This window comes from Mastacembelus armatus, chromosome 23, assembly GCF_900324485.2.
Source record: "Mastacembelus armatus chromosome 23, fMasArm1.2, whole genome shotgun sequence".
In the NCBI taxonomy this organism is placed as follows: domain Eukaryota; kingdom Metazoa; phylum Chordata; class Actinopteri; order Synbranchiformes; family Mastacembelidae; genus Mastacembelus; species Mastacembelus armatus.
In genome coordinates, this window is record NC_046655.1 from 5,650,845 (window position 1) to 5,673,625 (window position 22,781).

General features: G+C 39.9%; 1 protein-coding gene across 1 annotated transcript in view; it reads left to right on the forward strand.

Moving 5' to 3' along the window:
- The window catches only part of LOC113142154 (copine-8), a 63,769-nt gene that overhangs the window by 6,786 nt on the left and 34,202 nt on the right, over positions 1-22,781 (forward strand). Inside the window, exons 2-6 of the mRNA XM_026326997.1 lie at positions 9,054-9,094; positions 10,979-11,025; positions 12,299-12,402; positions 16,068-16,107; positions 21,810-21,886. Of these exons, the coding sequence (XP_026182782.1) occupies positions 9,054-9,094; positions 10,979-11,025; positions 12,299-12,402; positions 16,068-16,107; positions 21,810-21,886 (309 nt within the window). The remainder of the gene's footprint in view (positions 1-9,053; positions 9,095-10,978; positions 11,026-12,298; positions 12,403-16,067; positions 16,108-21,809; positions 21,887-22,781) is intronic.

Below are 22,781 nucleotides of genomic sequence, written 5' to 3' on the forward strand. Positions count from 1 at the left end.
ACATGCAGAAGTAATGAGTGGAGAGTAATAGGTGTACATTCACATTGGCCTTACTGTCAAGGTTAGACAGATGTGGTGTTATTTTAAAATGTAGGTGATAAGACATGGACTCAAGGACACACGTGCACACCAACAAACACACACCTTTAAACTCAAAGGCAAGCTAACCTCAGGCATAGACAGACGGATGCAAATAATAGAATTAGTGCAACTCATTGGTCTCTTAGTGAGTTAGTACCTAATACTGTAATTAAAGTCTCTCAGAATTAGTAGAATGTTGTCACTGCTGTGGACTTTATTAAAAGTACAGTCTAAAAGATGAGATCGGTATCACGTGTGTTTACTATTAAAGTTTAATTAAAGAATAATTGAGTAGTGATACCTGTTGGATCGACAGGCCATTGGAGAATGTTCTCAAGTGCTAACGGCAAATGAATCTGCCCATAACTACCAAGATGTACAACAGTCAGCCCTAGGGAGCTGTTCAGTCAAAGAGCTACATACACACACACACACACGCACACACACACACACACACACACGTGATATACACACTATTCATGGACACGTGCCTTTAAAAGCATGCAACACTCCTGTGTGCACACACACTCTTAGATATGTGAGTCGCTGACAACTGATGACATTTTCAACACACACACACACACAAAGCACAACCACATTTGATGCTCTGACATTTTATTTTCACAATGATGTAGATTGCCTCCCGTGGGACATGAATCCATAACAAAATAAAACATCTATAAATTCTGCCAGCCCAATTTGACTTTGTGACATTTTGAGCATAATATCTGTTTAGAAAATTTGGCCATATCTGATTAGGATTTTTACAGAAGAAAGGCAAACTCAAGTTTTCAGATTATCACTGCGACACATTTTGACACCATTTGACAAGTATAACTGGTTGACATACAGCAAATTGTCCTTACAGTCTTGTTTACAACCACAGAAAGCCAGAGACAGAGAGTAGAGAGAGGAACTGGCAGACATAATGAAGTCATCTTCATCCCGGTCACATAGCACAGAGGCCGTTAGAATTCCTCCAGGGACGCTGCTTTCCTCCCTGTCTGTCTCTCTCATGTAGAAGCCCCTGGCCTCATCCTGCACATTCAACCATCCCTCTCTATTTTTCTCACATGCACAAACACTCAACATCCTGTTGACAAACATTGTTCGAGGGGCCAGAGCACATGTGCAATGAAGAAAAAAAAGAAGATAGGTAATTTAATACAGTGAGGTACCTTCGCCTTCCTCCGTCCCCCTCTCATCCTCTCGCCTGTGGAAGCTCCGAGTAGCCTCGTCACACACGCGTACCTCCACACTCACACTGTCCGTCAGTCTCTAACATGGTTATTTGTAGAGACAGACGTGCAGACACAATCACAAACCACCCAGTCACACTCCTCACATAAAAATGCCTAAGGTCTATACACACAATTTGGCTGCTTGACAAACATCTGAGCACAGCCTACAGTATTTATCACATATTCATATTGACATTGTAGAGTATAAACGTGTCTATCATCTTCATTACCTTATCTCACCTTCAGCCAGTCACATTCTGTATGTAAAGCAGGTTTGACTTGACATTTGTCCATATTTAGCAGATCCAAGCATAGTGCATGTAGGCTGCTGGCATGTGTTGACGGAGAGAACTAAGCGAGCTGGACTGAACTACATTGAAACTGGTGACAGAGGCAATTAAGGTAAAATGCCACTAGCGTGGATGAGCAGCGTGTGTTGTCCATGACTGATGTGTATTTTGTTGCGCACGTCTTAAATGGATAGTGGCGTGGCATATTTCAGTGTGTGTGTGTGTGTGTGTGTGTGTGTGTGTGTGTGTGTGTGTGTGTGTGTGTGTGTGTGTGTGTGTGTGTGTGTGTGTGTGTGTGTGTGTGTGTGTGTGTGTGTGTGTGTGTGTGTGTGTGTGTAAAGAGATGTTCTCTTGGCTCTCCCAGTCCTTGTCAGGAAGAATTAGGGCAGCCCTCTTAGAGAAGCAGAGAGAGGTTACTAGCTGCTGATGCACCCCTTCGCTGTGTGCACGTGTGTGTGAGAGGTTGGGGTGTGGGGCTTGTAGGTACATGTACTTTTCTTCGTGCTCTCACTAAATGAAACAAAAATTGGGTAGATCAGTAAAATGCAGAAAAGAAGTGATAGAAGAAGAAACTGAGAGAAGAGACGTATGTACCTGTACCTGCAGCTTTTTGCTCGGTGACCTGTTAAGAACCTCTGAGCACTTGTGTCCTCTCTCTCTCCACACCTTTCCATGAATATTCCCGATCTATTGCTAAGCACACACTTTTAAGTGATGAGAAGGAAACACTGCAGTTTCTCTCACTATTTTTGATACTAACATTCAAAGAGAGGACTCCCAGTGAGGTGGAAGACCAGACCTCCTCAGCATTAACACACTGGCCTTCTCCGCTATCAGGAGACTGAACTATCTTACTGGACTAATATAGTACACAGTTCAGCTTTTTGCAGCTTATAGCCAAGCCTGTCTCTTATTGTAACAGTAGCACCTGAATTGTAGAGAAGATGGTAGGGAGAACTGAGGTCTCTGGTATGAGCAGTGTTAGCTCTGTGGCCCACCTTTGCTGCTGGCTGTGAAAGAAGTCTTTATCCAATCATGCCACTTCGATAAGGCTAAGCTGGAGTGCGTCTCTCCCTGGGTGTCGTTCTTTCTTCTTCTCGCGTTTGCTGGTGTTTTCGGTCACACATGGACTGTAATTCCAGATTAGTCACCACAGCAAAGTAGTCCTTTTGTTTTCCACCCAGTGTTATCTTTAGCAGTGCTGATTCGTCTGCGAGCGTGCGTCATCGATTTAATGTAGCCCAGGTTTATTTTATGTGGGATATTGGGTATACACATGAAATCATTAGACCAAACATGAATGATGTGTGTATCTGCGTATGTGTGTAACTTTATCTAGTTCAGTGAGATAGTGTAGTCTCTACAGAGCCTATTCAGGTCATGGTCAAAGTGAGAGAGATACAAAAAGGGAGAGAAGGAGAGAGAGAGAGAGAGGGAGGAAGGGAGGAAGGGAAAGAAGGAAAAAAAAAAGAGGGAACAGAACATGAGTTAATGCTTTGGGCTCTCACGGAGAAAACCCCATTTCCCATGAGAAAAGGACAGAGCTGGAGAGGAGAGGTTTGGAGAATAAAGTAGAATATAGATGTAAAAGAGTGGAGAATAATTCAAGGTGTGTGACGAGTAAGGAGAGAAGAGGTTTGGGGAAGCAGAAGAAATGTAATGAGAAAGTTCCGAGTATTGAACCGAGACAGAGGAAAGGACTGACAGTAACCACAAATAACTGTGATAACTGTGAGTCAGTTCCAAGGCTGTGGTAATGTCATGCTCACTACCTAACATGGCAGCATGCAGCGTGCATGGTGTAGCTTTGCTGAAATTTGTTTTAGAAAAAAAAAGTATCCCCCCCAAATTTTTCATAATATTAGAGGCTTCTGTGACCAGACTCCTCTGCCACCCTGGTCAGCAGTGCACACATAATCCCTTCAGAGCCTCTGCCACAGGGAAGGCCCGGCAATGCCTTTTTACCTCAGCTAACTTAAATGGGCAAAACTTCCCCTGAGACTCCTGATTCATTTTTACCATTGCGCATTAGATTGTATGCTCAGCTATGTACTACTGGTGTCATTCACCAACTGCACCAAGGCAGGAAAGGAGGCCCCCCACACAGTGGTTAAAGCAGTCTGAGATCTTCACTGTTTATGGCCGCCGCTCCCTCGACACGTGAATAAGATTTTCCAGGACCAGCCACACCGAGCTCACCACCTCCTCCAACTACTGCCCTCTGGGCTTAGATATGGGTCTATCTGGGCCGAGGCCAACAGCCTCTACCCCTAAGCAGTCAGGCTTCTGAATGAACAATCTGTCCTATTCTGTTCTGGGTTTTCAAGGGTTGTATTATATTCCAAGCCTGTGTTTGCTCCATCATTTCATTTTTATTCTGTAGTAATGACAGTAAACTATCGAACTGAGTGAGCCTTATCCTTCTAGCCTATCACAGAAAGCCAATATCAGGGGGTGGGAGCTCACCAAGCTCCCAGTTAATATGTGAACATGCTTCACTTAATGCTGTGGCTGGTGAAGTCTATCCACTCTCCACAGTGTATTTTATTCATTTATTTCAGATGTGTTTCAAACAGCATGTGTCCTGTATTTGATTACAAAAATTTAAGAAAAGCCTGGTAACCGTGCAAAACTTTTTCTTTGGGTATTTCTCTGCCGATGTCTATACACTCTAAAGTTGCACATTGTAACTCCAACTTGATTAAATGTAGGGAATGAATGGAAAAGCTCCAACAGTATAAACTTTATTACAAGTAAAGATACAAACCAGCAATAACTGCAGAGTAAATCAAAAACAGCGACAAAGAAAATGTTCTTTGTTATATTATGTGCTTGTTCTGTAAAATTCTGAGGGGAACGCTTTGACTAAAATCCTCTGTTACAATAATAATGAGTGATGTCAACAATGGCAAAAGTCTTTAACCTAGAAAAGCAGTGGCTCGAGACACTGTACTCACTACAACTTGTACCTCCATCTTGTGGCTTTTAAACCCCCTCCTCCTTCACACTCTCCCTCTCAACTTTCTCTCTGCTCATCTTTAAGCCTGGACTCCAAATAGAGTCCATAAAGACAGAAATAGAACAGCTTAAGACACAGTCTGAAAACACATGCAACACAGAAAACCTTCTTCTTGCTGCTTTCACACAGTTTGGGATGGCTAATTAGACTGCCTTCCTCTCCTCCTCAGAGTGTAGGACTCTTTCACGCAACACCTGTATTCTTTGTTTCTCTCAACTCTGTCCTTTCCCAGCGGCGATCCCATTTTCTCTTCTCCTATTATCTTTTCTGTATTAGTCTTTATTTCCTCTGTTAGTTTCCCTCCCATTCTCCTCTCCTCTCCTCTCCTCTCCTCTCCTCTCCTCTCCTCTCCTCTCCTCTCCTCTCCTCTCCTCCTCCAGTGGGCTAAAAACCCAATTTATTTCTGTGGTTTAGAAGAGCGTTGTGAGGATCCCAGGGGGTTTTTGCTGTTGTGTCGTCAAGGTAACACTGTCAGGACACGGCCTCTCAAACCAAGTCCAAAAGGCACTTTAGATACATTCATTAATTTAAAAATAGGAGGGGAGGAATCAAAGGAGATGAGAGGAAAATGGAGGCGAGGGATAAACAGGAGATAAGAAGAAAGGAACTGAGGAGGGATGAATGAAAAGGAGAGAATGAGGAAAGAGTGAGGTGGAAAGGTGAGCGCTACAAATACCACAGCACTTTCGAGTCAGGTGGGAAAACAACACCAACATGCGACAACTGTCAGTCAAGTCAGTCAAGTGGCCCCAGTTACTGTGTAGTTGCCATGGTAACTGCCCCCATACTGCTGTTATGGTGCAGCTCCCCATGTGGAGCAAATGCACAGACGTTTTTCTCCAGTCTGTGACCCCCACATCCAGACTCCACATAATTAGAGAGTTTCCATATGAGATGAAGAAGCAGCCTCTCCCTCTCTACGTACCTCTTCTTTCGTTCGTCACTATCTGTCATTATTTTTAGCCCTTCTTTGCCTTTTTATTACCTTTCTTGGAGGAAGCAAATGAGCATGGAGGTGCATGCATTTTGTGTGTGTGTGTGTGTTTCCAGAACACTTGGTATCAGATTTCTGTGATTGACAGCTGTTAGCAGTGATGCGTCAGAGGCATGGCCAGGATGGCAGGGGACTGCACTGCTATAGGTGGCCCCGAGGGAGGTGGAGGCATGGTTTGACAGCAATCTGAGATCTGCGCTGTCATTTCTGCCTATGACTTTTTGTGTGTCTGTGATGCTGGCAGTGAGTCCTGCTTGGATGTGTGCACTCTTGAGTTGTACTTTCGAGCTGTGCAACTGAGATGTAAAACCAAGGACTTTATTTTCCCATGGTATATGCAGTGTGGGCCTATGTTTTTTCTTATTTTAGAGAGTTTGTTTGTTGCACACTATTAATGTCACCACAGTTCAGGACACACACAAGCTGTCCCTGCTTCAGTGATCTCACTAATATCATTGGCAATAAAAGTTAGTTAATAATTTGCTTCATCCTTGGGTGGAAGGTTTGACATCACTTGATCAATGGTCCGCTGGTTTGCAGTAGCTAATATTATAACTGGGTGTTTTTCTTCAGCCTCATGCACATGTATTATGATTGTGCATGTTTGTCGTGTTTGCAAAATATTTTTTGCAAACACTGCTTGGATAAAAAAATAGTCTGTGTCCTTGCTCTATTGAAAAATGTATTTGAGATTTTCTGAAGCTTTTATGAGCTGAATAAAAATCCATTTTGTCCCCTCACTTAAAATAAATATGCTTTAGGAAGAGATCATTTCATGCCTGGTAGGAACAGGAGAAATGATTAGAGCTAGTGAATCCAATTTCAATCTTCAAATAGGCACCTGATTCTTTTAAAACAGAATAAAAAAATAAATAAATTGTGAACCCAAGTCTTGAGCGCAGTATCTAGTCTGCTGAAATTTATTAGAGGAAGATGAGAAGCTCCTTTGTACGGCTACAAAACCAATACACGACTAACACAATCCACTAACATGACTGGAAATACAGCACAGGGGCCTCACACAGTCACTATGGCTCTTTTTTTCAAAACATACCAACAGGAAAATGTATGAAGTATAGATTTGAAGAAATACATTTTTTAAATTTAATTAAACTTGTGGTAACTGATATCTAACTGTAAGATTGTATTTGTGTAAACTGATCTGCTGAGTAAGGTAATTAAATGTTTTACAGCATCATAATTATCTGGCCTCTGGTCTTTTGTAATAATTGGCCTAAAAGCCTTAAAATATAAGTGAATGCATTACCATGTGGTACGCCCCTTGGCAGTGAAATTTCAGCAACACTTTCTCGTAAGCTGCTTTTCCTGTGTTTCACTGAAACCAGCATTTTTCCATTTTTATTTCAATCATCGCAGCTCCAAACGTTTCCGGCCCAGAATCTGAAACTGATTGGAGTTTTTAAGAGGATAATCAACGCGATTCACACTGGAGTTACTTCGGGTTACGTTTAATTATTTGGAGAGGGCTTCAGTTAGATGTGGTCACGGATTAGATGAGAGGAGGAGAAAAACTACCAAATTAAGTGATGAAACAGCAGTTGAACCAGAGAGGGATGATGCACTGAGGAGTTTTGGTGTGAATGAACAGACATGCACCAGAAAGCGTGAGAGTCGGTGGTGGTGTTTTTGTGAGGTTAGGGTCATACTGAGACAGAGGCTGCAGCTAAAGTCAGAGTACTGTGTGACCTCATAGTCAATTAGTTGATTGATATCATTTTCTGTTAAGAACCCTTTAAGACCAATATTAGACATTAATAGTAGGCTAACACTATTTTAGTCCTTGTACTTGTATTCCTCTCTGACTCAGATGGCAGCTTTTAGCTTTCTGTTCCCTGCCTCTGGATGAAAAGAAGGAAAAGAGTGATAGGAAAAAAAAAAAATAGAGAACCGTGACTCATTCACATTATCCTCTGAAGTGGAAATCCTGAAAACGTGTCTCACTCACACACACACGCACAAAAACACACATCGTGCGTGCAGAGGGACGCCAGGAGCCCATTTGGAGTGCCACCATGTGTGATGTGCTTTGAGCAGCAGCCAGTCATAGACTCAAATTCTCCCTCAAAGGGAGAAAGTGTATTTTAACTTGTGTCCCAAAGTGTACCCCCAGCTCAGAGTGGGAGATTACTCCCAGCCGCCAGCTAAAATGGTGCCACATTATTTCAGGAGTGTTTATATTTTCTAGGATTCAACTTTTGATGCTTAGGTTTATTTATAGATGGTGTTAGACAGTGAAAGTGATTTCTTTATTTGACGACAGATGGACTGAAGATATTATTTTATAAAATCTTGACACGAGATAAAGGGATAGTTCAACATTTGAAGGAGACATGAAATAGACTCAAAACTACATTACCCACGTTCCTCAAAATTACGAAGTCAGTGCAGTGGGGAGACACAAATCATCATCCAAAATGCCTCAGTATGGTACATGTGATATGATTTGAAGTGATTCTGCAATTTATGACTGGATATGTGAGTGAACTGGCATGTAAGACTGTGAACAAGCAGGAAGGACCAAAGTGGATGCCAGAGGTGTTTTTTTTTTTTTTTTTTTAGTTTTTGTTTTGAGAACCAACACGAGAGTGAGACAGAGAGAAAATGCCTTAAGTGGCGTTCACACAAGAAAAAGAGAGAGAAATCCATACTGTACAGGAAGAGGAAGGGAGAGGCAGCTGAAAAAGGGGTGAAAAGAAGAAACAGCTATAGTTTGAGGCTGTGACTGAAAAGCAGTTTGAAGCGTAGGTAGTCTTCAGCCTCTGATCCCTGGGACTGAAGGGATGACTGTAGACATTAGTCACATTCTGATGCCTTTTTCTACAACTGAGAAAACCAGGACACATCAGATGGATAAAATTAATTAGATTAGAGTCGATTTTAATTCGTATCAAGGTCTTTATGTGTTTAAGATCCCACTGAAAACTTAGCGATCCCATTCTTCCTCTCCCCATGGAGCTGTCGCTATCATTCATTTCAATTTTTACAAATCAGAATTAATGATAAGATTTCTTGCCACTTTCATATCGCCCCATGTAATTTTCCCCAGTCCTCCTTCCTTCTCTTTTTGGAGAAGATAAATTCTTCATGATTTCAGGTGAAACTCAATGGTTTGGAAAGAGGACAGTGTCTCCTAGCTCTTTACACTGCACAGCTCCTGTTGTAAACACTGAAGAGTAATGCAGTGCACAGAGAAGCATAGGGATATGTGACTTTTCAGGCCCAACCACATTGGTTTCTAGCTCGTTGAAATGTCTTTCATATTTTGGCTAATGCACTGTGTCCAGCATTTAAAATATTTATTGTGTTTAACACCCGGAGAAGAGAGTTCAGATGCATTCACTGCCACACTGCCCCTTATCACCAGGGGAACTGTGTTTCTGACAGCTGTCCCCTTTGTGTCTCCACAGAAACCTGTTGGACAGAGACACCTTCTCCAAATCAGACCCAAGTAAGATCCACCGCCTCTGTTTGTCTTTCACCCACAGTGAACAAGTTGCTGTCTCTCTGTGTGTGATTGTGTTTGAGATGTCAAAAAAAAACAATCTTCATCTTAACCTTTTGTGAGCTTCACAATGGGAGGGAAGTGGAGAGCAGGTAAAGTATGTGTATGCCACAAAACATGATGAGAATAAGTGACTTTGAATGGTTTTTTTTCATTGTGAAATCTGTGGATTCGAGGCAGGTCGGACTAATGCATATGAGGCCAACTCAGAGGCTTCTTCCTACAGATTCACAGAAGGGCTGGCAAATCCACTCTCCCCTATAATTATTTTGGCAGTGTCAGGGCAGTTAGTTAAAGGAATAATTTGACATTTTTGAGGACAGACTTAATTGCTTCCTTTCAAAGAGTCAGAGAGGTGTGATCCAACTCTGCTGTAGTTAGGTGATGAGGCCAGTACTACTCTGTCTGCACTTTAAATACAAAGCTGTAGCCAGCAGCCATTTAGCCTTAGCTTAGCATAAAGACGGAAAAGTGGTGGTGACTTAAGGAAGTCTTGGACAAGCAGCATATTCTCATCTAACTTCCTCTAACATGCAGCAGTAAAGCAAATGTGTGGAATATAATACTAACTTCTGAAAATACTGTTTATAGTTGCTGTGTACTCCTGTCAGATGTCCCTTAACAATAAAATAAAGTAATTAAAATGAATATATGTCATCCTGAGCTTTGAATGATTTGGAATTATACCATGTTGACTTTTGGTACTCTACTGATTCACCATTATACACACACACACACACACACACACACAAACAAAATGTATTTGCAAACAGTCAGCACTTTTACAGTAGCATGGGATAAAAATGACTCAAGGTGGTCATGATGACAGTGATGAAGATGATGACAGGAGGAGGATGAGGAAGAGGAAGCTCAGGCTTTACCCATAGATTTAGACATGCTTTTATGCTGAGTGGCACTTGTGATTATGCTGAGCACGGTGACTTCAGTCTTCTGATATGAACCAGCCTGACAGAGGAAAAGAGCATGGAGGTTAGGGACCACTGAGATACTGGAAATATAGACACTGTATGTCACTTGCTGGTTTAAAAGAGAAAAAAAAAAAACTTTAAAAATTACAGGGAAAAGACCCAAAGGGAAAACTAAGGATCTGTGGCACAAGTGGAAGAAAGACCTGGACCCCTTCAATACATAAACTGCAAAACCTTGAAGATGCTAAAGTTTCTGTTCTATTATTGGTTTAAATCTGACTCCCCCTAAATGTCTCCTTCTGTTTCCTCAGGGAAGTATTTTTATGTGTCTGTGTGGGTGTGAGTGTATGAACATTGATATATACTTGTGTCACTTATCTGAAAAGAACATTAAAGCCCTCCAGAAATGTAGTGCATGATGAGTGAGCTCAGTAATTTGCTTTTTAGAGAATTGACTTGTTTTGGGAAATTGCATAAAGGCCTGAAATGATGTCTCTCAGCATCTGAAGACAGAAAATCTAAGACATTATATTTGGACTTCATGAATAAAATTATTAGGTGCTTTGAGGTTTTATTTCTGATTCATGCATTTATGACTTATTAGTCATATTCTAATGGATCCATGAAATACCATGACATTTGAGTTTGTTTTTTTTAATTCTTTGCATGGTGTTTTATGGGCGTAATGTTCCTCTGTCCTTCTAAGTAAGCCCACCCATTAGAAAGTTCAAAAATATGGCTATAAATATGAATCAGCACAGTGGTTATGTACATTAGTTATTAGCTACGCTACATAAATAACTGAGAAACATTTTTCTGAAATGCCTGGATCATGGATATTAGTATGAGCTTTAGCATTTGTAGTTAATGATCTTTAATGTTTTCTGTCTGTTCCCCGCAGTTTGTGTTCTCTACACACAAGGCATGGGCAACAAGGAGTGGAGGGAGGTGAGTGACTCACATGTTGTGCAAATGTTGCAAAGCTATTTCTCTCTGCTAGGTTCAAATAAAGTTCCAACAGACTGTAATGGTGCTGGGTGTCTGGTTGAAACTAGGATCAAATCTTCCACAGACTATTCCTGCAGCATAATCCGCTTCTCCGCTGTCTTTTTTATAAATTCAGGGTAGGACTAGTTGATATGACCAAATAAATGTAATGTTTTAATAAAAGTAAAATATCACTCAAATAAGTATTTTCCTGACTTCATATGTAAAATATTTCACCAAGAATGCACCACCTGCAAAGATTTTATCATGGTACTTATTTAACATACATACATTTAACATACAGTACTAGATGCTTTAGCTCATCCGCAAATAAGCTCTTTGTGTACATTGTAATGAGAACTGTAGTTTCTTTGGACCAAATACTACGAAAACATTTATCATCAGTTGTCTGGTGCTTTGAGCTAAATGCTTCCAGCGATGAAGCTGATTTACTCATGTATAGTAGGTATAGTTTTTATGATATTTGTCGTCTTAGTTCAGTTTCTTAGCTACACAGAGCTGAGGTCACAGTCCAGTTGAAGCTGGTGCAAACGTCATATATTTTGAATTTGGTCCTAACAAGGTGTTGGTGGGAGATATGTTTGCATTTGTTGGATTATAGTACTGAAGTGCTACTCAGTCTCCACTAATACTGATAAGAAACCCCACTTGTATAACCTGTTTTTGAACATGTGTTCACTCATGTATGACTGCACAGAAATCAATAGTGTTGCATTATAATAAATATTCATGGGGGCATGTCTTTCAGTCCAAGTCATTCCCAGTGACTCATAGATTTGAGTACCCTGTCATGGGCATGAATAATTAATAGGTTAAGTTAAATGCCAACATGGGACCTACCTGATCCCTATTGACGTGATACTTCAGCTTCTCTGCATTTGTTATTCCAAAGTTGTACATATGGTCATTTTTAGTAACCAGCCTCCCCCCTGATGTGTCTCCTGAGGAAAAACCTGCTGGTAATTAGTTATTCACATTAGTCAATTCACAGAGTATAAAACGGTGTAAGGTTAGCTGAGCTGCAGGAATATTACAATGACAAATGTTTCACATGAACCGGGACGTTTTCGTAGGTTATGTGGATTTAAAACTAACATAATTTTATAGACTAACACAATTTTATGGATCACCACTTTGGAAAAGCTGATTTAACAAAAATGGTTTGACTTACAAATTTTCAAAAGATATTATGTCTTTTATCTTCTTTGTCTAGTTTGGCAGAACGGAGGTGATTGACAACACGCTAAACCCAGATTTTGTGGGGAAATTCATTTTGGACTACTTCTTTGAAGAGCGTCAGAACCTCAGATTTGACTTGTAAGTGAGCTCCACTAGACATGCATATATGTATCACTGACATGATATTTCCTCTAGACGTGAGTCTTTTGCATTATTATTTGCTAAAATGTGGATTTGGCTTCTGCGAGAGATGTGACTAAAAGTTCAAAACTGCAAGTGTGGCTGTTTAAACCATAAGATTTATTTGATTTCTTTATCACTTGCCCAGCTCTGCTACTCTCTCTCTCTCTCCCTCTCTAACTATTTTTTCCCCATCATAAGACAATTAGCACCACATAGAACTAGATCTTAATTTTATATAGATTTGAACATCTGCTTTCAGTTTTACTGCATAATAATACTGGTATTATTTTATACTATTTCAAATTTTTCCAAATGCTTTTCACGTTTTACAGGGACAAATCATCCTTTCATTGTTTTTACACTACCAGACAGGCATATTATAGCATTTTACTGCGATGGCTTCATTTGTCTCGGTGCATGGGCATACTCCCCACATGGGCTGATATCAGTTTTAAAAGCAATATTGGCCTTGATCCATTTTTTAAAAATTTTTTTTACTGATGATATTTGCCAGATTGTAGAATTAGTGTGTCTACTGCTACATACATCATCTAAATTAGCCACAAAACAAACACAATAAAAAGCTTATTGAGCCTAAATTGCAAATTGTATTGCGGTATTGGTATTTGTTCTAGCCTGGGAAGTTATTGCATGTTGCTAACTACTATAAAATAAACATTGTTGTCATATTAGAGATACGTATCACTACACCACTCACAATTAAACTTACTCTCATTTTGTAGATAAGAGGTTTCTCTTTCTTATTCTCTTGCACTAGTGAGTACTGTACCACATAATGGTGTATTAAACAATATTAACGTTTTGGCACTCCAAACTGTGGTCAGATATATTATGTTTTTCAAGATGTGTCTAGAACTAGAACTAGAATCTAGAACTCGAGTCCACCTATGGTGAATTTCATTGATTGAACATGGTGTTGAAACACGTGTGTAAACAATATTCACACAGCATGTTAGAACAAAAGCCAAAACCATAAAGCTGAAGAGACTCTCTGTAGGCCTCTGTGAGCAATACTGTCCGAAGTGAGGCATAGATCAGGGCAATAGGGTAAAAGCATTTCTTAAGCTCTGAGTGTTCAGGGAGCACAGTAGCCTCAGTGATTGTGAAATGGAAGAAGTTTGGTGCCTCCAGGACTATTTGGAGAATTGGCTGACTGGCCAAACTGAGTACCTGAGCAAGGTACCTGAGCCTTGGTCAGAGAGGTGTCCAAGTTTCAGAAATCCTCTGCAGAGATGGAACAACCTGCCAGAAGGACTCCATCAATCAGGCCTTTATGGTACAGTGGCCAGACGGAAATCACTTTGAGTTAAAGGTATCTGACAGCCCACCTGGAGTTTGTCAAACAACATTTTAAGAACAAAATCCAACTGTCTCGGTAGAAATCCAACCCCAGTAAATAATACTAAAAACATGTTTTCACTTGTCATTATGGCTTATTGAGTGTTGACTGATGGGAACAATGGCAATTTAATCTATTTAAAATTAACTACACCACAATTTTTTTTAGATTTAGATTTATTTTGAACCACCAGAAAGCCTGTAGGTGAGGGGATTTTCTTTCTCAATTTGGTTTTAGATCACTTTTCTCATTGAATTACAGAGGGGATTTCAGTGCCTTTATTTTATTAGGTGGAGGCTAATTGTATTATAATCTATGAACCTGGGAGTCACACCAACAATCCAACTTCGATGTGAAAGTTATACTGTGAAAAACAACTGTGTGTGTGTGTGTGTGTGTGTGTGTGTGTGTGTGTGTGTGTGTGTGTGTGTGTGTGTGTGTGTGTGTGTGTGTGTGTGTTTGTTTGTTTGACAGTTCACTGCCCTTAACATGGAAAAATTGAAATACGATCATGCTTTAGGTCATGTGTCAGTACTTCTTGTACAGTATCTCTTTGGTAGTACCCTGAGTGTAGTACATCATACTTGTACATACATCTCACAAGTGTCATGGGGGTTACATGAACATACTGAGCAAAACTGCTGTGCATCCATGTGTGACCACTGTGACTATGTTGTGTGTGTTTGTGTGCTCCTGTGTGGTTTAGCCGTAACCATAACAACTGGTGTTCCAGGGGGTGGTGGGTGTGATATAGGAGTGGACAGATTTCCTTTAGGCGAAGAGAAGCATTTAACGTTTCATATCTACTCTACCCGCTCTGCTTGTTACCTGCAATACATTTCACACCCAAACTGACAGGTAAAAAACCTGTTGCTTAAATAAAGAACATGCAGCACTTGGAGTTGTGTGTTTGGTTGTAGCCTATAACCTTACTTCACCTCCACGTGTTTAACTTTAGCTTAATGTTGACAAAAATCTACATGTCACAATTTTACAAAGATTTTTTAGCAGCTAGCTCTGTTGGTCCTTTGGCTGCTGAATCATTTCTATTTGCTGCTATGGTTTGATTGCGAAAACTGTAGCACACTTCAATGTGTTTCAACCATCTATTTTTATTGGACGAGGTGTTAAATTTTGCATTTACCTGAAAATCCAGTGGGTTTTTTGAGTTATGAGAATCTCTTCTATGTATGGTCTGTGTGTATGTGTGAATGTGTCTTGTTACAAGTCACGCCTGGACATACAAAGACTTTTAAAGGGTGTATGTGTGTGAAGGCTTACACATAAAAACCATACACACATTTGTTGTTGTGACATTTTTATGCTCGGGACATCTTTGTGTGTGTGTATTGTTTCTGTGCCTTGTCATTGGTGCCTTTGTGTGTGACTGCATGTGCATCTATTTCCTGTTTGTGTGTGTCGACCTGGCATACTCCCTGTATGTCTTACAGCCATAGGTAGCTGGTGTTGCCGGCCTGCAGGGGATAATACAGATCATAGCAGATGAAAGACTGCCTCCTCCCTCAGGCTGATGAAGTAGGGATCTGTGTGAAAAACAGATGAATGGTTATGAAATACTACAAGATGTCCTAAATATGACTCACCACCCTCTCTATAAGACACCCATCATCATTAATTGTGTGTCAGTATGAATTTCAAAGCATCTTAACTTGCGATCTGTGTCACGAAAATTATTTATTTAGATCATTTTAAATACTCATGCATAAGATTCAAATCAATTTAGAATGTCAGTGTGTTACGCACCCACACCTATAGATGCACTAACTAAATTGTCCATCATCTCTTTACCAAAACATTACCCAGCAAAATGCAATGCATTTTTAGTAGTAGATGAACAACCTGTCCGATTGCTCCCACTTCTTCAGGGAGGCATTGCACCGGGGGGCCCTGCAGGTAAAACTAACAAATAAATATTCTGTGTGAATAATAAGCAATCACTAATGAGCAAAGATAGAAATACAACAGACAGCACACATTGATTTCCTCACTAGCACAATATTTCGCAGTTTGTATTTGTCATGCTCTGTCATATGCACAAACACTCTCACTCGCATCAGTTTCACGACAGATGCCCAGGACCCTGCGATGCTGGGAGCCTCTGGTGGAGATCATCAGTGACAAGCTTCTTGGCCCTGCTACTGATTTACCCTGTGTGTAATCCCTGCTGTGTTCCCAGCTGAGCTCCTGTCACCCTCCATTGCTTCATTGACTCTCTCTCTTCTTTCCTATTTCTCTGCAGGTATGATGTCGACTCAAAGAGTGCCAACCTATCAAAACACGTGAGTACCAAATTTTATCTTGTATGCCGTTTTTGTGCACATGGAGGCATGCATGTTTATTTCTGTCTCTGCACACTTTTGTTGATTTCATTGTGAGGTTGTGAGTGCTCAAGCATGATTGCAGTCCTTGCCATTATATCCCATTAGCATCATTTCAGCCCCATAACAGTAATTTGGCCATTTCAACGAGTGTGTTTATCACCTAATGTGATAGCAAAAGCCCTGAATGGTCTGCAGTTCATTTAGAAATGAAATAAACACTGATTTCCCCTGTCCACCTTGCTTTTTCCTGCTGACAGTAGTGATTAGCATAATGGTAATGTAAAAGAGCACTTTTCTAAACTTGTGTTACAAAGTGCTACGTGAGAAGACGGCAATTAAAAGAACAACAATAGAAGAACTAGATAAAAAGCAAAGAAAAAGTTAAAAAATAAAATGTAGCCTAAAGCAATGAAATATGACCAAAAATAAAAACAGATTAGTTAAACAAATAAAATTAACTAAAACCTGGGAGGGGCTCTCCAATAAAAGTACGTCTTAAGAAGAGATTCAAAAGAGGTTACTGACTCTGCTGATCTGATATTCTCAGGCAGGTCATTTCAAAGCTTGTGGGCTTTAACTGTGAAAGTTTTATCACCTCTAGTCTTCAGTCGCACCTCTGGATCACACAGAGAAGATTTCTCTGAGGATCTCAGGTTACGTCTAGGTTCATATCGTTTTAACAGGTCATATATATATATATATATATATATATATATATATATAGCGCGGGTAAAGGTCATGAAGTGTTTTCAAAGTTAACAATGAAATCATAAAATCAATCCCAAAGAATACTGGGAGCCAGTGCAAGGACACTAAAACAGGTGTAATATGATCACATATACTCCTTCTAGTCAAGAGTCTAGCAGTTGAATTCTGTACAGCCGATGGATGTCTGACTGGAAAAGCAAAAAGACTAAGGAGCGAGGAGATGAAAGAAATAAAATAACCTCAGTGTCATCACAAGATAAAATTTAGCAAATTTTGGAAATATTTCTGAGGTTATGAAAACACGACTGCACAAGCTTTATGACATGATGCTCAAAACGTAAGTTTTTATCAAACGAAACACCAAGATTCTTTGTAACAGGCCTAATATGTTTTAACTGTGGACCTGTACATGACAGAATTTTTTTTTTTTTTTTAAACCCACTGTTGGGAGTCAGGGACTACAATCCCTGTTTTGGAGGAATTGATCTGTACGTAATCTTAAAGCATTTAGCTTTTAATCTCATCTAGGCATTCATGTATTCAGCATGCCACAGTCTGAGACTCTAACAGGCAGGTACAGCTGCATGTCATCGGCATAACAGTGAAAAGAAACATGATGATATGATATGTCCAAGAGGGAGCATGTACAAGGAGAATAAACTTGTCCCCAAAACTGACTCTTGTGGGACACCGTACTTATTACTAATACTTAACCATGTCAGGGAATAAGGTCTGTGTACTGCCTTATGGCAATCATGTATGTCGTGTTGAGGTGACCAGGGGTGTGTATGGTTGATAATCACTGAGAAGCAGTTTGGAGGGACAGAAAACACCATTTCACCAGGATAAGTTGTAGAAAGGACAGGACAGGTGGTGAATGGGAAGAGTACCCTGAGGTGTTTCTGTAGAAAGAGGTGGAAGATCCACTGACGATAAGTGGGGTCAGTCATGTGAAGCAGACTGTATGGTGTGCTGCAGATTAGCAACTAGCATTCAGCTGCCCAGCCTGTTGGGATGTATGCCATCACTACTGGAGAATGTGAAACAATCCCAAAAAAGATTAAAATTGTCAATAAAACCAAGTTTGTGAGTTCTGGAAGCAGACTAAAGCCAAGTATGGAGACTAAGGAATCTGCTAAAACGCCCTTCTCCTCTGGCTAATGTGGCAGTAGGGCCAGAAATAAAGCTCCATTTAGCACAGCTACTTGAAATTTAAAAAAGATCAGTAAAATCCTTTTTTGTCAGCTCAGACTGACGAGCTGTATAGCCATTTAAGACGGTCAATCTGCAATGTTCAGTTTATTTTAAATAAGAGGACCAAGATTTCATAGTCACTTTGAACCCGTTACCTTTTTTTAATGGACTATGGACAGCTGTCTATCTACGACAGTTATAAACTGTTTGTACAGGTGTTTATGCTAAAATCTGCTTTGACATATATAGTTTTTTTTGCCAGGTGAGAAATTTGATACCAGCCTCACCACCAGCAGCTGCTCAGGATAACTTAGCATAGCTCTAACACTTGTCTTTTGAGCATCAGAGATGCTGTAAGCTGATTATCTACATTCAGACAGCAGCAGACCATTTCCCTGTTTCCAGTCTTAGCTTGCTGGTGGTAGCTTCACCACATATAGACGTGATTGGTCTGCTCGTCTAACTCTAGCTAATAAAAGAAATATACAAATGTATTTTTAATATTAACTTTTTATCTAAGTGGTGGTATTGTGCAACAATAGGAGATAAGGCATTTTCATCCATTGTTTTGAGCAATATCCTGAAAGTCTTTGTCTGACTGTAATTTTGTGAGCACACGTTTGTATAAAATCTGCTTTACAGTGATATCTGATACATGTTTGAGCAGGTGTTAACAGTGAGACCAGCCAACACAAATGATACCATAAGAACAATACACTGGCACCAAAAACAAAGTGGATGTCAAATTTACCTTTTCTCCTACAGCTGTAGTGACAGCAGTAGTCAGTTAGTCTTGCTCCCTCCAGTTTTCTTCCCATTTCTTGGCCACTACCTTGACGAGAATTGCTGCAGCTATGTATATACACTACTATGTGTGTATGCATGTATGTGTGCGTGTGTCTCTGCTTTCAAAAACTCATTCCAAGTGACGCACACTTGACTTTTGTGCCCCAGTCTGCCTCTAAGCAGAGGTAGACAGTAGACTGTAGACAGCAGCTCCCCGCAGGCGACACATTCTGGCCTCTAGCTCTTACTCTTTTCAGTGTCCAGCACCCTCTGTCCGCCCACATAACATTCAACACAGACATGTAGGCACATGACTTCCTTGAGTTTTGTGTAATGCACAAATAGTAAAACGTTGACATTATTGGAAAGAGATGGGGAATGTGAATGGAAATATCTGCCTGTAGTGCTACTCAGTATTGTTAAAATGATTTTTATTTTATTTTATTTTATACAATTATACATGTATATTTTCTATACACATGTAGTTTACACCATTGAATATACAGTAGTGTAACACTACTACTACTACTCTGTAGTAGTACTTTTTGTACTATTTTTTTACTATAAGAAAATATTTGAAATAGAAGTCTTACAGCCAACATTAGCTGTCTATCTACAACAATAACTCATAGAGGACATTACTTTACCTTTAGGGTTGTGTTGTTAATGTGCATCAGTTGAATGAAAGTCATTAAAATTGCTGATGATGATGATCATTGTTAGCAAAAACACAGTGTAAACACATGATACTACAGTTAGAAACACTTTTTCATTTGTCTGGTCCTGTCAGTTTCCTTCCAGGAGCTTACTCTCATTTTGTGTTGCCTTGTTGTCTCCCTGGATGGAAACCATTTCTCCTTTGCTGTTCCTTCTCTTTTTTCTTGTCTTTCCCACTGTTGCATTATGTCACTGTTTGATTTCATTGTCATACCCTCATTCTGTCACTTTCCTCTCAGCATCTCCATTTTTCATTTCACTCCCTCACCTGCTTTCCTCCCCTTTGCCTCACATTCTTGAAATTAATAATCTCATATAAGAAGAGACAAGCATGTTTGCTGTGAGGCAGCACGCCAGCCAACCAACCTCGATGCACGTCTCAGGGGGTAGAGCCAGAGAGCCAATCCATTAGATGGTGTTTTAGCACAGGAGCTGTAGGCTGCAGGCACACCTGGGAACTGGGTGAGAGCCAATGTGGAGAGTGCAGCAGAAACAAAACAAGCACGATGTCCAGTTGATGAGAGCACAGTAACTATTAGGCAGATAGGCAGATTCCATGTTATATAAAAATGCCATTTTGAATAGATTTCAGAAATGTCTTCCTAATAACTTCCTAATACTTTATAGATCAGCTATAAATCAAAACAAACGTTTTGGGTTGAAAGGTCGTAAAAAAAAATTTTAAAAAATCTCTGGCAGTTGCTTATCCTCCAACAGGTTGACTTTTCCTACTACTCCCTTAGAAGCAAAGGTAACCCTTAAGAAGTGCCCAACTTCTTAGCAGTGAACCTCTCAACAAGGTGAAGTGTTATGTGTCACCCTTGTTTAGTATTTTTAGTGCACCTGTGTTTTGCACTAATATTTTTATGCAAATGTTTCATTTGTCAAAAGCTGATGCTGGATACATTTTATATTAGCTTGTTAAAATCTGTTTAACCTGTTGTCCCTAAATAAATGACCACTATGTGTCACTAATGGCCAAAAACACTTATTTTGGCCAAATAAATCACACAGGTGATTTATTTATCACCTGTTTGGTATTTGTGTTTAGGGAGATGTTTCCTGTGCTGCAGCTGATCTGAAGAACTCAGCATAAAACGTGTGATATAACTGTTCCAGTTCAACTACAGAGTAGATTCATGGATGAGAAGCAAACTGATATCCCGATAATGTTTTAATACCATCCGTATCCGTCTGCTTCCACTCCCCTGTCCTCCTCCTTTGCTTTGGATCTCAGTCTTATCTATCAAACAGTTTATTTTTCTGGAACGTTATTGAATGGAGATACACCCACACAACTATTTTTTTCACATTAACTCTTTTTCTAGCCCATGCTGTTATATATATTTAGCCATTAGTTGCACTCGGCCAATTCTCCCATAGACCTCATGCTGGCAATAACCGTAGTTGCTAGGAGATTTGTGGCTTTACTGCACTGCCTCAGCATCATTTACAGAGGGAAATGTCATTTAAAGAAACATTTTAAAAAGGAAAATGGTATCTTACTTATTGCACTTACTTTGGTCAAAGCAAATCAGTTTATGGCAAAGTCAAGTCTAGATGGGTAGACGTAAAGCTGTGTAGATGCGTGGAGATGGAGGCACTGTAATGACAGAAGAGGCTAATCAATGGACCAGAGAGAATTTATTATGTTAGTACTGCTTGGAGCTGGAGTCCAGTGATTACAAACGGTCTTAACCAGTGCGCCCCTGGTTGAAATGACATGCCCATGTAATAGCTTTCATGTATTTAGTTTGGCTGTGACATTGTTTGTGTAATGTAATAAATGTGTTTCATGCTTTGTGTGTTTCTGAAGGCTAATTTTACACTGAATAAGCTGATTACCATTCTTTTATGCTGGCAGCATTTCTAAATGTCACATTTTGATGCAAACAAATTGAATTAGTAACTGTGTCTGTAATCTTACTTACTTTTTTTTTTAACCTTTCTGTCAGTATCAGCTGTGAACTTTGATTACGTGATGGTGGGTTAATGTGCAGAAGTTCCAAGGGAGTAGAGGGGGGCAGTGAAGGCTGGTGGAAGAACAGCTCAATATTATCTGTCAGTGGGGGATGTAGACGTGTTTCAGTGGGTTTCTGTCCTGTGGGCTGCACTTTGTAGAGATCAGGAGGGGATCATTTCTGCTGCTGGGAGTAATTATATGTCAGTTTCATTTTACTTATGTGTTTTATGTGTTTATTTTTCGTCTTGTGTATCTTATGTGGATCTCAAAAAGTCTCTCTTGTTGACTGCAGGATTTTCTGGGCCAGGCCTACTGCACTCTTGGCGAGGTGGTTGGATCTTTGGGCAGTCGCTTGGAAAAATCTCTTGGGTGAGTAAGTGTGCACGTTAACTGGGAGTGTGCTGATACTTCAATATGTGATTAATGTTGATTTATATTCACCACAAATGCAATTAAATATTTGCCTGTGAAGTATACTGTAAGATGAAGGCATTTCCTTTGGGAGTGAGCATGTTTAGGCTTTGACTTTGTGCAGGCACTTTTTACACCTGCAGCTGTTCTTTGTACAGTATTTCTGCCAGGGCTTCCTGATTTATCAGGGTTCTCTGCCACTTGTGCCTGAAAAATGGCCACTGAGGGATATGAGTTCTTGTGGTTCTAGACAGCTGCAGTTTTGTGATAATGATTGAAAGTGGGGTTAAGTGACCAGCAATTTTTCCACAGAAACAGAATATAACGCAGACCTTTTTATATAGCTGGAAATAGCCCAATTTACAGGAACAGATCAACATTTTGGGAAATACATTTGCTTTCTTGCTGAGAGTTACTGTAGATAAAAGGATTGATAAGCAATAGATTAGACTATTTTTCTACCACTGGAAAGTAATTACCTTAGCAATTACCTTACCTTAGCTAAATCATCAGTTTGCTGCTGTTTCCAGTCTTTATGATAAGTACTCACGCGCTGTCTATAGACACATATTACTATATAAACACACTAAATAAATGATGGTATTACGTCTTTAATAAAGAGAGAAAACATAACTGTGTTGGCTGCTGCAGGTATTTATAAATAATATTCATGGGGCAAAACAATGAATTCCTTCAAGTCAAATAAGCTACAGAGATCAATAGATAAAAATGTTCCTAAATGTATCGGGTGTCAAGCAGGGAGCTGTGAGATATGTATAGATTTACTGTGTTAAGGCTGGGACTAAAGCAGCATCAAACGTACATCTGTCTTTTCTGTTTCTGGGGAATTGAA